The 15,000-nt window shown below is 39.0% G+C and overlaps 3 protein-coding genes across 5 annotated transcripts in view; 2 read left to right on the top strand and 1 right to left on the bottom strand.

The window, feature by feature from the left end:
* Positions 1-4,476, bottom strand: part of abhd17b (abhydrolase domain containing 17B, depalmitoylase) — a 17,933-nt gene extending 13,457 nt beyond the window's left edge. Inside the window, exons 1-2 of the mRNA XM_077561198.1 lie at positions 3,992-4,476; positions 150-617 (exon numbers count right to left, since the gene is read on the bottom strand). Of these exons, the coding sequence (XP_077417324.1) occupies positions 150-616 (467 nt within the window). The 5' untranslated portion in view covers position 617; positions 3,992-4,476. The remainder of the gene's footprint in view (positions 1-149; positions 618-3,991) is intronic.
* c3h9orf85 (chromosome 3 C9orf85 homolog) lies at positions 3,686-7,924 on the top strand. 2 transcript variants are annotated; one of them, XM_077561200.1, is made up of 4 exons: positions 3,686-3,813; positions 5,171-5,277; positions 5,483-5,596; positions 7,374-7,924. In XM_077561200.1, the coding sequence occupies exons 1-4, from the start codon at positions 3,811-3,813 to the stop codon at positions 7,570-7,572; spliced, it is 423 nt and encodes a 140-aa protein (XP_077417326.1). In that variant the 5' UTR covers positions 3,686-3,810; the 3' UTR covers positions 7,573-7,924. The 2 variants fall into 2 exon arrangements, with proteins under 2 accessions (XP_077417326.1, XP_077417325.1); XM_077561199.1 differs by lacking the exon at positions 3,686-3,813 and adding an exon at positions 4,760-5,013.
* Positions 7,925-11,936: 4,012 nt separating this feature from the next.
* Positions 11,937-15,000, top strand: part of gda (guanine deaminase) — an 11,567-nt gene continuing 8,503 nt past the window's right edge. The window contains exons 1-4 of one of the 2 annotated variants that reach the window (XM_077561558.1): positions 11,937-12,890; positions 12,984-13,145; positions 14,043-14,131; positions 14,266-14,437. In XM_077561558.1, coding sequence (XP_077417684.1) covers positions 13,020-13,145; positions 14,043-14,131; positions 14,266-14,437 — 387 coding nt within the window. In that variant the 5' untranslated portion in view covers positions 11,937-12,890; positions 12,984-13,019. Of the gene's footprint in view, positions 12,891-12,943; positions 13,146-14,042; positions 14,132-14,265; positions 14,438-15,000 lie in introns of those variants that run through there. The other variant, XM_077561556.1, reaches the window with a different exon arrangement.

Genomic DNA, 15,000 nt, shown 5'->3' with positions numbered 1-15,000 from the left:
AAAAGAAAGGAAAGTGAAATCCAGCACCGATCAGACACCACCTTCGAATTGTTTTTAATACAGCCTTTGTGCTGGTGTAGCTGACGCAACATCCAATCAGTGTTTGAGGCTCACTCCAACATCCATCCATCACTTTCAAGCTTTCTTACCGTGAGCGCAGCGCCTGCCAGGCGGCGTCGACGTCGGCATACAGGTTCTTCTCCGAGGGTTTCCCAGAACTGGCGCCGTAACCGGAGTAGTCGTAGGAGAACACGTTGCAGTTGATCCGGGAACCCAGACCGATGTAGAAGCTGCTCATCTGACCCAAGTCCACCGCATTTCCGTGGGAAAACAACAGCGTGTAGCGTGCGCTGGGCGAGCAGCGGACGAACATGCACGCGATGCGGTTCCCCCGGGAGGTGCGCGTCATGAAGCACTCGATGGCTTCCTTCTCGCGGGACGAGTACTGCCAGTCGGCGCGCTCGGACAGGTGCAACGTCCAGCGGCTGCCGCTCTCGTCGCACATCAGGCTGTAGGTGGGCTCTGGGGGGAGGAAGGCCAGCTTGGCCGTTATCTTGCTGGGGCACGGCGGGCAGCAGAAGAGGCAACAAAGCTCGCTGAAGGACAGGTGGTTCATCCTTGAAAAACGGGGAAGATTTGTCTTAGGAAAAAGACCATGCGGCAGATCATTTCACTTTGGACTGATCTCACATAAAGTGTGTCAGAAAAGTGCCAGGACAAATTCAAACTACTGTACAAGTTTTCCTCAGATGTGCTAGTTGATTGTCTGGCCCGCATTGAAGGGGTGGGAACTGGTAGTTTGGGGCTTGAAATATTTCTGGAACTTTTCTGACACGCCTCATTGACAAACATTAAAGTAGAGAACTGCTTATTTAGCTTCCTTCTATCATCACTTTGGCTTAAGCCCCAAATCTTAAAAAGTAGAAGTCAACCTTAAACATTTCTTGACAATAATATGCTATATGTGACCTCACTAGTCTAAACATGACATTCTGATTAACTCTTTGACTGCCAAAAACGTTAAATAACGTTTAGTAAAATCCTATGGAGGAGTGCCAAAGACGTTAAAAGACGTTTTTTTTAAAACCGAGGTGAAACTAACCATTTTCTATTGTTGATTACTGAAAAACGGAATAAGGTAGAAACAAACTTTTTTTTCTGATGAAAGATGAGAGTCCAATATTTCATTTGGTAGTATGTGCGTTTCCATAGTCCAAACACATATTTTTCTGTGGACCTTGAAAGATCAGTCAAAAATGCTTAAATCGGCTGGCAACCACGGCATCCCTTTTCTGAAAACGTCTGGCAGTCAAAGAGTTAATATTACATTTGTGGAATAAGAGTTATGAAGCAAAATCCAGCCGTTTTTATCCATCTTAGGGGGGGCGGCCATATTGCCACTTGCTGTCGACTTAAGATGACATCGACGTTGGACAGGTTTCAGGCAACAACCAATCACAGCTCAGCTTCAGAAAACAGGTGAGCTGTGATTGGTCGTTGCCTGAGACCTGAGCAACGCTGTTGTCATCTTCAGTCGACAGCAAGTGGCAAAATGGCCGTCCCATGAGATGGATAAAAACGGCTGGAATTTGCTGCTTAACTCATATTCCGCTAACGCAATATTAACCAGAATACCATATTTAGACCAGTGGGGCTACATAGAACATATTATTGTTAAAAATAAAAATAAAAATGTGGTTGACTTCCCCTTTAAATTAATTTAGTATGAAATATTATACCCGCCTAAAGAAAGGAAAAGCACCAAAATGTATTTTCAGTTGAGGAGGCGTGCGGATTTGTATAAGTGACACAAGGGCTGAACAAAACTCGTCAAGTAGAGGTTTGGACTGTGAAGAGGAAATGGAAGTTTGGCCGCCATTTTGGAGATGCATGGCTCACTTGAAGCAGTTCGATAAGGACAAGGCCCCATCTGTAAATAGAGCAACTTCCCTGTCTGCCTCAAGGCTTTACAAGCAATCCGGTATCAGTCAGCCAAGCACCTGGACCCCACCTATGGCTGCCTCTTGACTTATTTGATGCTCCAGAAGAAGCAGAGGTGCCTGCAATTACGATTAACGCCGCAGTTTGTTGGCAACAAATCTGGTTGGTCGAGATGCTACAGCAGCTTCCGGGAAGGCGCCGTACATTTCGCACGTCATTTCCAATGTATTCTTAAACGGTCCCTTCGTAATTAAACGCTGTGTGATGTGTTGTGCAGAAATGACATGGCGTTGTCAACCTTGTCATTGTCCTGATGCATAATGGAAACTATGATATTACTTCCTGCTATGCCAACACCCTTGCAGCTAAACGTGGGCCATTCATTAAACATTATCATCTCATATTTGTGATGAAATTGATCACTCAATTGTATGTAAAGGAATAAAGATTTTACCGTGCTTTTGTCAAATTGGCGTCAATGCAATTCAGAGAGTATGAGGTCGTTTCTGCTCTTGTGCTTGACTGCATGTCTCAGATAGGAGTGAAAGCTTTTCTGTAGCATTTGCCACATGCCTTCAGGCCAATGCTTGTCCCATAATCATGTGAGCATTAACCCCACCCCCACTTTTTTTTTTTTTTTAACCCAGCCATGTACAGTAATGCAAAAATAAAAATAAAAACATTAACTGGCCACAACATTAGGTATAGACCTAATAACAGCAATAATAAGTTTGTTTGTTGTAAGTTTGTTATTATGGTTGCGGTGATGTAAAAATGTGGGGTGAGCTGTTACCCATTAGTGTTAGCTAAGGTTAAAAAAAAAAAAAGAATTTTTTTTTTTAGAAACACCAGAAGTTATTTGTGATAGGCACCAGCTGACCCGCGACCCTAAAGAGGACTATGGAAAATGGTTGGATGGATGACTATGCTAAAATGCTAACATTACAGATGAAGTTTTGCTTGGGGGGATCCAATGGGCAGTCCTGGGTACACTCATACGAGTAATTAGGCTGAATTTTATCCTTTTGAGCTTCTTTCGATTTAAGTCAGCAAAGGCCTGATTATCAGACATCACTAAAGGATTATTCTGTAGTGTTGAATTTTCGCAGCAGTTTGCATCATGACGCCTCTTCACACGTCAGTTATTGTACCATGACAGACTTTCTGGTTAGAGGAAGCAGACTAGTGACTGTTTGCGAAGATATAGTTTGATGTGGGTCGATTAAGGCCGGGACCAATCATCATCATAACTGAAATGCCTTTTGTTACATGCTACATTTAAGAAAAATGTGTGGCAATATTGTTACAAAAACATGTAGTTAATTGGTTGGATGCTAAAATTGCAATTGAGCGAAATCATGCTGCAAGTTTGTATTTTTGAACAATATTTGAGTAAAATAAAACATCATTGTGTGAGGTACCTGTCATTTAAAAAAAAAAAATCGGTTTATAAAATCCGTGAGAGCGCTCAATCTCTGCTTAATAAACTATGTTTGGTTCTGGTGCCAATTGTCACTTCAAAAATCATCACTTTGCAAACCAGATGAGGTCTTGATAGCTCGGAGGGGCAAAGGTTTCAAATTATAACTGGCAAAGAATCAAGCCTATTGATTCGCAATTAAATGGAGGGTTTGCATAGGAGGGGTGCTGGTGCATTATAATTACACAGGGGTTCTGCATTTGCTTTAATTTAGTTGTACCTCATTAATGCCACCTGGTATGGTCTAGTGAAGGGTCATGTGGCATCATCTCAAAGCTGCTAAATACATAGAGGGAGGACGTTGTTAGTTTTCACATTTAGCCACCGTCTCCCCGGCTCGTGGGCCAAAAAGCGAGTCCTGCTAGTGGTGCATTGCCGGATACTCTAAAATGGTGGGAAAGGCAGGAAGGAGCGAGCATACACTGATTCTAAACTGGTTGGTTTAGGTCGCAGTGACTCGTCAGTTGTGATTAGCGATACACACCTATATGTGTGCGTGATTATTTATTTATTTTAATTATTATTATTTTAACAAAAACAAAAGATAAGGAGGTCGGTCTGTGACATTACCTGGATGTCTGATGTGTTTCCCTTCCAGTCTTCAGAGGATACCTTTGTTATTGTCGTCAAGCCAATTAGTGTTTCTTCTTCTTCTAGACGACCGGGAGATGTAAAAATGCTATCCCAAAATACGGAGTATCACCTCGATGTTGTTCGACCGTCTTGTTGATTGGCGATGTTGTGTGGTCAAGTCACTCGCGTTTGAAACGCTTCGTCCTCCACTTCAGGCAGCTTCCGTCACGGTTCCTTTTCCTCCCTCCGCTCGGTTTCCTCAACATAGGATTCCGAATGTTAACCAAGTCGATTAACATAAAATTCCACACGATTTGAAAGCGACATGGATGAACAGAAAACGGTGGCAGATATAACAACTTATTTGCGGTTTGGCATCAGACCGTGTTAGGTATTAACAAGCAGTTGACACCAGTATCACTTGACTCATGAGACATCGCCGCTCAGATTGTTATCTTGCCTCCGAGCGGATAAAGGGCGGTGATTGACAGCTGGGTAGACCAATTGTAGCCGCATTCACAGGATGAGTCCACCAATCGGAGCGCTTGTGGGTATTAAATAGGCGTATCCGTCGTCAATGAGTGGTGGTTAATGACGTTTTGAATGACGTTGACAAGAACCAACAACCCATATTGGCGAAACTGACATTTTTTAACGAAAAATTTATGTATCTTTTCATTACTTTTTCAGGATTATTTTTTGTTTTTGTTACAGTGAAGTTGACTAAAATAAAGTACATTAAAGAAATGACAAAGAACCGTTCGAGTGATGCGCCAGTGGATGGCGACAAACGCCCAGTTTTGTCTCGAAGGAAAACTACTTCCGGGTCAAACATCTTCTGGGTCAGATCCCTTGTAGCGTGTAGTTAGATCACAAAACCGTACCATGTGTCATTACAGTAATAGTGACAATTAGCTATGAGTTCACAGAAGGGTAACACTTCTCGTTCGCGACCTCAAAAGTACCAAAACACCACCGCCTTCAAAAATGATAAATATGGAGCGAGTGCACAAGTAAAGGTAAGACTTGTTGTTTACCAGGCCATCGAGTGGTTTTTGTTCCTGGACTGCAATACACTTGCATTGAATGCACGAGTCGCTGATATGAAGTCTTTTTTTATTATTATTTTTCAGTAGCTTTGTGTAAAATGTGTTTTTATACGTGTTTTAAACGTAGAGGGCAAATGCCAAGATCCACGATGGACTCTGTCAACGCTGCAAGGAGGTTCTTGAGTGGAAAGTCAAGTACAACAAATACAAAAGTCTAACGCAGCCCCGAAAATGGTAAGTATAATGTCAATGTTCAAGACTACAAGTACTTTGAAAATTAGTATGAACGCTGTTCGTAAATGTCATAATAAATTACAGTACCTAATTGTATGGTTAAAAAATAATAATAATCTAGGTCATAAATCTAAAACAATCAGATGAAAAGCAACAAGTGTCTACCTGAATGACAAGAATATATGCACATGCTTTCCTATTTCAGTGTCAAGTGTTCTCAGAAGACTGTGAAGGATGCTTATTATGTCATTTGTAAACCCTGCTCTCTTCAATTGGAAATATGCTGCAAGTGTGGGAAAAAAGAGGACATTGTCATCCCGTAAGTACCCCTCGACTATTCACAAATGCATAACTAAATATAATATTTTCGGTCTCCATAGAATTAAGACAATTTTGTATGTCTGAGTAGTAGTGTACTGCAGCTTAATTAGACATGATCAAATAAAATTATACCATAAAATGATATTGTTGTTGTCGCTGCATTTTAGCGGAGTTTCTGCTAACAGAGGATTAAATTTGTCCTGCTTGATAAGCAGTTTATTGTTTGGAAAGGCTGCCATCCTGTGGGCACGAGTTGCCCCATAACAGTTCAGTTCCTTTGACTTGACAATAGAGGGAGTAAAGTAGCACCAAAGCTCCTTTCACTAGATCGCTGACTGTAGGATGAATTGCCCAATCCTTGCCTATAACAGATTTTTTTGTCTATGTACACTTCAAACACAAATATCATATAAATGACATAACCAGGTAACGACAGCAATGTAAGTAAACATAAATGATACAAATATTAAACATTACATGCTGTTAAATTGCCGTCGGCTGACTTTCTCCCTAAATCATTTAAATGAGGACTTAATGATTCAATTAAAATGTATTGCAAGTTACATAAAAATGTACTAAATAAAACTGTTTCTAAAAGAATAAATGCAACTCTGTTGCAGTTGAAAGCTAAATGCAATTGAACCGTACTTAACAAATGTACTGTACTGGATAAAAATTAAAAAATAAAAGCCACTGTAGTAATATGCTCAGTTTGAACATTTTATTCTGTGATTTATTTATTTATTTTTATTTGGTATTTTTTTTGTGTATCACAATTTAATACTCCCTATCCCTGTCTTAGATAAACACGGGCCATTCTAAGTAAAAAATAATAATAATAATAATTTTAACCTTTTTTGTTTCGTGAAACAAGTTGTGAGTGTGAAATTGTACCACCAACACAATGTTTTTAATTTCACAAGACATCCCTGGAGGGCACTGGAGCACCCTAGATAAACAGATTCGTTTTTGAGTCCAAAATTTCTAACTTTTATGTAACCGAGGCTGGGGGGGACTCACACTTTCTTATGACCACCTGAAGGGCACCCAAGCACCATTCAGTAAATGAGTATTAAAAATTTTTTTTGGGGGGGGGGGGGGGGGGTAAATCACACTCGCCATGTAAGTGTATAATTATTCGACCAGACCTTCATTACACGTTTGATCTCATAAGCGCTCCCTGGAGTGGTGTGGAGCATCCCTAGAAAAAAAGTTAGTTTTTGAGTCAGAAATCACATTTTAACTAGTGTTGTTCCGATACTGTTTAATCACATTTTAACTAGTGTTGTTCCGATACTGTTTTTTGGCCCCGATACCAATTCCGATATCCAGCTTTGCGGTACCGTACCGATACCTAAGTCGTCTTTTTTTTTTCTCAACATGAAAACGCTGTCCTGCCATTGGTTCAGATCATTCAAGGGCCAATAGGATGCAGTGAACATGTCACATGTCAGTGAATATCGTGCATGAGCAAGACACAAAATGCTGCATCCAAAGTCTTATATTAGCATCGGAAATAATGCCATCGGCATGTTAGTTGTTAGGACTCACCGATACCACTGTTTTAATGCAGTATCGGGGCCTCTGCCGATACCACTACAACACAACAATACTTTGTGGGCACACACAAAAAACAACAACGTGTAATTATGTCACACACAAACACACTGGTGGAGAACTATAATCTAAATCTATAAGTTAATTGTTGACAGGATGTCATGTCAACAATTGTGGTGGTGATGATGATGATGATGAATTATCTGCCACTGTTACAGATTTAACTCTGATCTGGACCAAAAAGAAGAAGACAAGGGAAGCAAAAAGGACATAGGGAACGTGGACAGTGATGTTGACTTTGATGATGATGAGGATGAAGACTTCAGTGAGGAAGATGAAGATCAAGTTAGCCAATCAGTAACAAAGATGACAAAGAGCGAAACTCCTTTTGTGTCGACAGTGAAAATCACAAAGTAAATGATTGGACAAGTGGACAAATAATAAATTCACATTCCCACCTAAGGACAATTTAGAGTCTTAAATGAACCTCGCATGCATGTTTTTGGAATGTGTGAAGAAGACTGAATTCCAGGAGAAAACACACCCAACTCCTCACAGGAAGGCTAAAACACAGATTTGAATCCTAGTCTAAAACTTTAAGGTCGGGCGGATGCGTTAACCATTTGTGTACCCTTGCAGCTGATTCAGGAAAAATGTGTCCCACTATTAAAAGCCTCAATCAATTAGTACATCATACAAGATATCCTTGTCTGTTGTTTTTGCAGATATGTAGCAAGAATTAGCCAAATAAACACAAATGCCTAATGTGGCCTTGTACCAATGTTTTATCTAAATACAAATGTGTACAGCACTTTTCTTAGTAATTAAAAAAAAAAGTGTGGACACCTCGATGCCAATTTCGGTCGACAGCAGGTGGTGGTCCAGGACAAAATGGCAGCCCCCTGGGATGGATAAAAACTCGTGGATTATTTTGCTAAATGCTCATTCAACAAATGCAATATTAATCAGGATATTGTGTTTTGACTTGTGGGGGGACATAGACCATATTGCAAAAATAAAATTGCACCTGATTTAGGCTTTAAAGACACTAGATCTATTTTCATTCATCATTGGGGGCAGCCATTTTGTCCAATTCCGCCCTCTGCGGCTGAAGACTAAAACTGACGTCAAACTGCCTTCGGGCTTGCATTGCGAACGTTGCATGACCAAGCCCAGAAAACAGGCGAGTTACGACCTTCACAATGCGAGCACAAGGTCGACAGCAGGTGGCGGTCCAGGACAAAATGGCAGCCCCATGGGATGGATAAAAACTTGTGGATTATTTTGCTAAATGCTCATTCCACAAATGCAATATTAATCAGGATATCGTGTTTTAGCTTCTGGGGGGACATAGACCATATTGCAAAAAAAATAAAAAATTGCACCTGATTTAGGCTTTAAAGACACTAGATCTAAGATCTATTTTCATTCATCATTGGGGGCGGCCATTTTGTCCAATTCCGCCCTCTGCGGCTGAAGACTAAAACTGACGTCAAACTGCCTTCGGCCTTGCATCGTGAACGGTCGCATGACCAAGCCCAGAAAACAGGCGAGTTACGACCTTCACAATGCGAGCACAAAGGGCAGTTGAATACGAAAGGAGTTTGACCTTTTGAAGTGAAGTACTAAAGCCAGATGTAGTTCTGTTTTCTAGTTTGTGCATCTGATCATCAATAGCTTCCATTAGGAGAAGCTATAAATTGGAATTTGGTCAAATGTTAGCGGTGCTGTCTGCTGCTAGCCAAAATTTGAATGTAGCGACACTTCAATGTGGACTGTAAACTGACCTTTAGACCAAGGCTGGTAAATTGCTAGCATGGCTTATTCATGTTGGAAAGATGCCAAACACGTAACGTTACCGGTTTGATGTTGAGTTTGGAATGTGCCCTTTCAATCAATTAAAAATAGAAGCGAGGCGATTAACTTACCTAGAACGACTTTGGCGGTGGCATCGGAAATCAACATTCAACTGTCCAATTCCTTCTTTTTATTTATTTTTTTTAGTTATTTTTGAGTTTAAGAAACCTTATCAGCACGATGGAGCTGCGTGCTGTAGCCAGGACTAGCAGAGTGAGAGTACACGTGCCATGATTGTCGTAAGATATTTTCAATCATATCCTGCTGTCGACATGTTTTGTATTTTTATTTTTTTTAAGACTGCAAACTCTAACCTTTAAATCCCGTTTTGCTGTTCAAACAAGCCCATCCAATGTTCATATAATCCTTTCCGCAGCTGGCTTGCACAACAAGCCGTTTCTCATTTTTCTTGCGTTTATTTGCATTCAATTGCACGCGGACTTGTCTCGACTTTCGATCATTCATCATGTGACGCTGATGTCATTCTCACAGGATTCCGTCTCTTTCCTTCCTCAAAGGAGAATCATTGCGCTCACACGAATGGCAAAACGAACATGTGATGTCTACCTCACGCGCTCACTACCATGACCATGAATGACGTTGACCCGCATTCATGTTGTTCCAACCCAGGGGTCATCGACCTTTCTAAAACTAAGCACTCATTCGAGGGCTACCATGCAGTTTGATTCAGCCTTCTAAAAATAATGCTCACGATATCTTTAATTATGTTTATCTATTACAGAAGACACTGATCATGTTAACTCATTCACTGCCATTGACGACTATAGACGTCAAAAATTCATTTGAACTATTTCTTATTTTTTTTCTTCTTTCTGGTTACTTAATTCTGTCTGTTAGCGAGAGCCACTACATCGTGATAACTTACATTGATGTTTCTGCATTTGGTAATTTATTATTATATTATATTATTAGTATGGGATTTTTTTTTAATGGGCTTTAGGTGAACTGATGAAATACACACACGCTCGCACGCACACACACACGCACATACACATACTCACCCACATACAAAAAAAAAAAAAATATATATATATATATGTATATATATTTAAAAAATATATATATTAAATTTGTTTTTAATTTGTTTTTAAAAAAAAAAAAAGGAGAGCAATGATGATGTCAAACAATACTGAGCTCTCCTGGGAAAAAAAAAAGAACTATTTCTTAGTTTAACATTTTTTTCCCACTTTTGTTAACGAGAGTATGAAAACCTAGAATTTTTTTTATTGCATTAGAACAGATATAAAATTTGTGAATAATCGTGAGTTAACTAGTGAAGTAATGCGATTAATTACGATTAAAAATTGTAATCGCCTGGCGCCCCTAATTTTTAATAGTCTTTTCTTAAAATAAAAAAAGATTATAAAAAAAAAAAAAAGGTTTTTTTTTTGTTTGAAAGAAAAGATTATTAAAAATTAGGGGCATCGGGCGATTAAAATTTGTAATCGTAATTAATCGCATGACTTCACTAGTTAACTCACGATTCATCACAAATTGCTGCTCTAAATGTACAAAAAATAATAATTCTAGGTTTTCATAGTATTGTTAACAAAAATGTGGAAAAAATGTTAAACTAAAAGAAATGACTTTTTTTTTTAAAGTCTATAGCTGTCAATGGCAGTGAATGAGTTAATGATTTCTCACAATTATCCACAATGATTTATCACGTTGGAAACAGATAACCAACATTTTTGTTTCTGTTTCGGTGACCCCTGTTCTAACCCGAGCATATTTGTACTGAACACTGGCTAAATCATGTAACTGGTCACTCATCCACTCACAAATGTTTGTTTTTTTTATGCCCATTTTCTGAACAGTCCTTTGCAGTTGATATCCAAATAACAGTCCAGCTGCAAAGTAGCACACAAAAAGTCACCCAAATAAAATATATTGCAGTACAGTTTAAGATGAATTGGGCAACATACATTTACCTCTCATTAGAGAGTAGCTCAGTAAACATAAAATACAACGTTTTGAAATGATTTATTCTTGGTTTAATTTATCACAAAAACCCGGCATTTGAACTGGTTGTGGGTGTTTTTTAAATAACCACTATTCCTCAAATTCATTAATAAAATGAATTTTGTAGTGAAGCTGCTCTGTATCATTTTTTTTTACACGGCATCATTGCTAAGGAACCTTAAATGTTACAGCATAGAACTCAAACTCCAGTCCTCAAAGATCGCAGTCCTGAATGTTGTCGAGGTTCCCCTCATCCAGCACACCTGATTCAAAGGACCGGCTCATCAGCAGGCTCTGCAGCAGAAACCTGATAACGATTCTGATCATCTGATTCAGGTGTGTTGGGGAAGGGAAACCTCTGGAGCCACTGTCCTGCCTGTCTTCCATGTCTCCCTCCACCAACACAGCTGATTTGATGGACAGGATCATTAACTCATTCACTGCCATTGACTGCTATAGACGTCAATTTTTTTTTTTAACTATTTCTATTAGTTTAACATTTATTCCGACTTTTGTTAGCATGAGTATGAAAACCTAGATTTTTTTTATTGTTTATTAGAACAGATATAACATTTGTGATTAATCATGAGTTAACTAGGGAAGTCATGCAATTAATTACGATTCTAACTTTTTTTATCGCGTCAGGCGATTACAATTTTTAATTGTAATTAATCGCATGACTTCAATTGTTAACTAACGATTAATCATGTTCTGTCCTAAATGTAAAATAAAATTTAAAAAATCTAGTTTTTCATACTCTTGTTACCAAAAGTGTAAAAAATGTTAAACTAATAGAAATAGTTCAAATGCATTTTTGACGTCTATAGCCGTCAATGGCAGTGAATGAGTTAATGATCCTGTTCATCAAATCAGCTGTGCTGGTGGAGGGAGACATGGAAGACAGGCAGGACAGTGGCGTGGAGTTGAAATGAATTTTTGACGTCTATAGCCGTCAATGGCAGTGAGTGAGTTAATTATCAGGCTCCTACAGAGCTTGTTGATGATCTGATAATATGAGTCAGCTGTGTTGGAGCAGAGAGACATGGAAAACAGACGGGACGCTCTAAAGAATGCAAGACTATACCCCCGAGGAACTGAGTTTCAGGCACCATCCAAATAAGGAAGTTCCAAGAGCAAGCAGTTCATTGCCTGAAGTAACCTCTTCATATGAGTGAGATCACAAACCGACCCAATCTCAATTCCCTCAAAATAATGTGATGTAATGTGACTGTATGCACTCCCTACAATTGCAATGCATGGCGTTCTTGAAAATGTAATTGTGTCGGAAAAACAGTTCTCGTTCATTCTGACATTTTAAATGTGAAAATATACACTACACATTATTTTTACAATGAAATAATAAATCAACTCTTGACAATTAAACTATTAATAGTTTAGACAAATTCTTTTGAGGGATTATGGGATTTTTTAGCCTCCTACGTTCTACAAATATATTCAAACGGCTTTGCAATATGCTCTAATGACTTTATCAAAATCTTTTTAAACTAATGTAAAAAAAAAAGATAAGATAATAAATTATAACAAAACATAAATGAATCATTTGTAAACAATTGTGAAAAGGCAGTTGAATGTGTTGTCAGACAAACAATAAATAAAAAAAACATTGCTCTATTAATAGCAATGACTATGGTGTAGGACTATTTATTTTATAATATTTTTTAATCCTTTTATTTTTATTTATATATATATATATAGTGATGTAGGCCTTTTGCATCGCGTTACATTGTGCAAGTGTACCTAATATTGTGTCTCTGTTATTGCCTCCGCTATTGTTTGGTGCGAGTTTTTGTTTGACACGACAGGACAAACTTCCGAGTCCGCGCACCCTGCTCCTCCTCGCGCTCCGATTGGCTGAGCGTTTCCTCTTCGATTAGGTGCGTTCCCTCCCTACCACCCCCTCCTCCCTACCACACGCGTTGCCGCGTTGATGAAGGAGACACACGACTTAAAGGCGCAGTCCGCTGCAGGTGTGTGCTCGAGTGCGTGTCAATGCGCTGGTCGTGATGGCGAACCCGGACGGAGCCTCTTCGAGGAAGCGCGTCTTCAGGGGGACTTTGATCCATGCCACCCAGGAAGAAGCAGTGAAGATCCTGGAAGATGCACTACTTGGAGTTCATGCCGACGGAAAGGTATTATTATTATTATTATTAATATTATTATTATTGTTATCCTTTTGCATGAGTGTGAAGGGTTGTTTGTGCCCTGTTAACGGATTATTAACTCATTCACTGCCATTGACGTAAAAAAAAATTCCCACTTTTGTTAACAGAAGTATAAAAACCTAGATTTTTTTTTTGTATTAGAACAGATATATATAACATTTGTGATTAATCGTGTGTTAACTAGTGAAGTCATGCGATTAATTCCGTTTTAAAAATTGTAATCGAGTAACGCGCTAATTAGCATTAGCGAGTCAAACTGGAGTAGATCATTACAATTCCTTGCACATCCATATATTGAAGCAAAAATCATTGTCAATCAAATCATTTTGAATTTTAAAAAAAAATCGCTTTTAATCGAAAATTGATTCTGAATCGAATCGCAGACCCAAAAATCGGCATCAAATCGAATCGTGAGACATTCAAAGATTCCCACCCTAGTATTTAGTGTTATTTTATTCTTATTAATTGTTATGTCTCTATAATAATGTAATATTTTGAGTATTAGCATTACATTTTGTTAGTACTGTACCAGTAAATTTAAGTATTTGATATCTTTGTGGTACTTTTTGGTATTAAGCTATGTGTTTTAGGGGCGTGCATCTCTCCCAAAAAATATGAATCTCTACATGGGGTGCAATAAGACTGAAGGACAGAACATTTTCATGTGATTTAAAGTGGAACAATTTGGTCTGATTCGATGCAATCAATTGGTTTTCGGAATGATGTAACGTCTCGTCAAACGCTCACTGAACTCATGTTATCGTTAATGTGGTTCTCATTGCATGAAAATCTTTTCCAGAGCACTTGTGTAAGCGTTTCTGTTCAAATGATTTGCCAATTAATCAAAGTCTCTTCTGTCGTCAGATCGCCTTCATCGGAGAAGACAAGGAACTGCAACAACTTTCTAAAGAATTTTCATTCAGTCCATCATCTGTAACCCACTTGGAAAAACAGTAAGTGTACAAATTCACAAGTATTCCAATTACTTTATTGACTCCAAGACAGCACGTGAGTGGTGCACTAATACAACAAAAATGACTGTGGACATGGGATGTACAAATAATATATAATGGCGTTTGCATTGTAGTGAATTCCTCATGCCCGGAATGGTGGACACCCACATCCATGCCCCCCAATACAGCTACGCTGGGACAGCTCTGGACATGCCCTTGCTTGACTGGCTCAACAAATACACATTTCCGGTGGAATCACGCTTCAAAGACAAGAGTTTTGCTCGGAAGGTCTACACACAAGTCGTGGTGAGCTCATGTTATATATACAGTATATTAGAAGTGGGAATCTTTGAATGTCTCACGATTCGATTCGATTCCGATTTTTGGGGCCTGCGATTCGATTCAGAATCGATTTTCGATTGGGAGCGATTTTTTAATTCAAAATGATTTGATTGAAAATGATTTTTGATTCAATCTATAGATGTGGAAGGAATCGTAATGATCTACTCCTGGTCTGACTCGCTAATGCTAATTAGCGCGCTACTCGCGGCACTTTTATCACTCAAAAGAACGGCACCACACTGCAAAGAAACAACTTTTATCGGAAAAACTTGATCGGGACTTTTTCCTTCTACTTCTCTAATGTGGCTACAACTTAACAGTGTATCAGACCGCGTGGAACCACACTGCCCCTCAGTGGCCAAATCGGGTACAACATGAAGAGCGCTCCAAATAAAGACACACACAGACAAAGGCAAGACAGTATAAAATATATTTTTAAAAATCGATTTTTGGGACATTTAAAATCGATTCTGAATCGTACTAAATGAGAATTGCGATTCTTGTGAGAATACATTTTTTGGCACACC

This window comes from Vanacampus margaritifer, chromosome 3 (genome assembly GCF_051991255.1).
Source record: "Vanacampus margaritifer isolate UIUO_Vmar chromosome 3, RoL_Vmar_1.0, whole genome shotgun sequence".
Taxonomy (NCBI): Eukaryota; Metazoa; Chordata; class Actinopteri; order Syngnathiformes; family Syngnathidae; genus Vanacampus; species Vanacampus margaritifer.
This window is presented reverse-complemented; position numbering and strand designations above follow the sequence as displayed.

What these genes read in the sequence shown, in the direction of transcription:
- c3h9orf85 (XM_077561199.1), top strand. Translation starts at nt 4,912, where the DNA reads ATGAGTTCACAGAAGGGTAACACTTCTCGTTCGCGACCTCAAAAGTAC. An exon ending in CTAACGCAGCCCCGAAAATG is followed by an intron (nt 5,278 to 5,482) that starts GTAAGTATAATG and finishes TTCCTATTTCAG; the next exon opens with TGTCAAGTGTTCTCAGAAGA. An exon ending in AAAGAGGACATTGTCATCCC is followed by an intron (nt 5,597 to 7,373) that starts GTAAGTACCCCT and finishes CCACTGTTACAG; the next exon opens with ATTTAACTCTGATCTGGACC.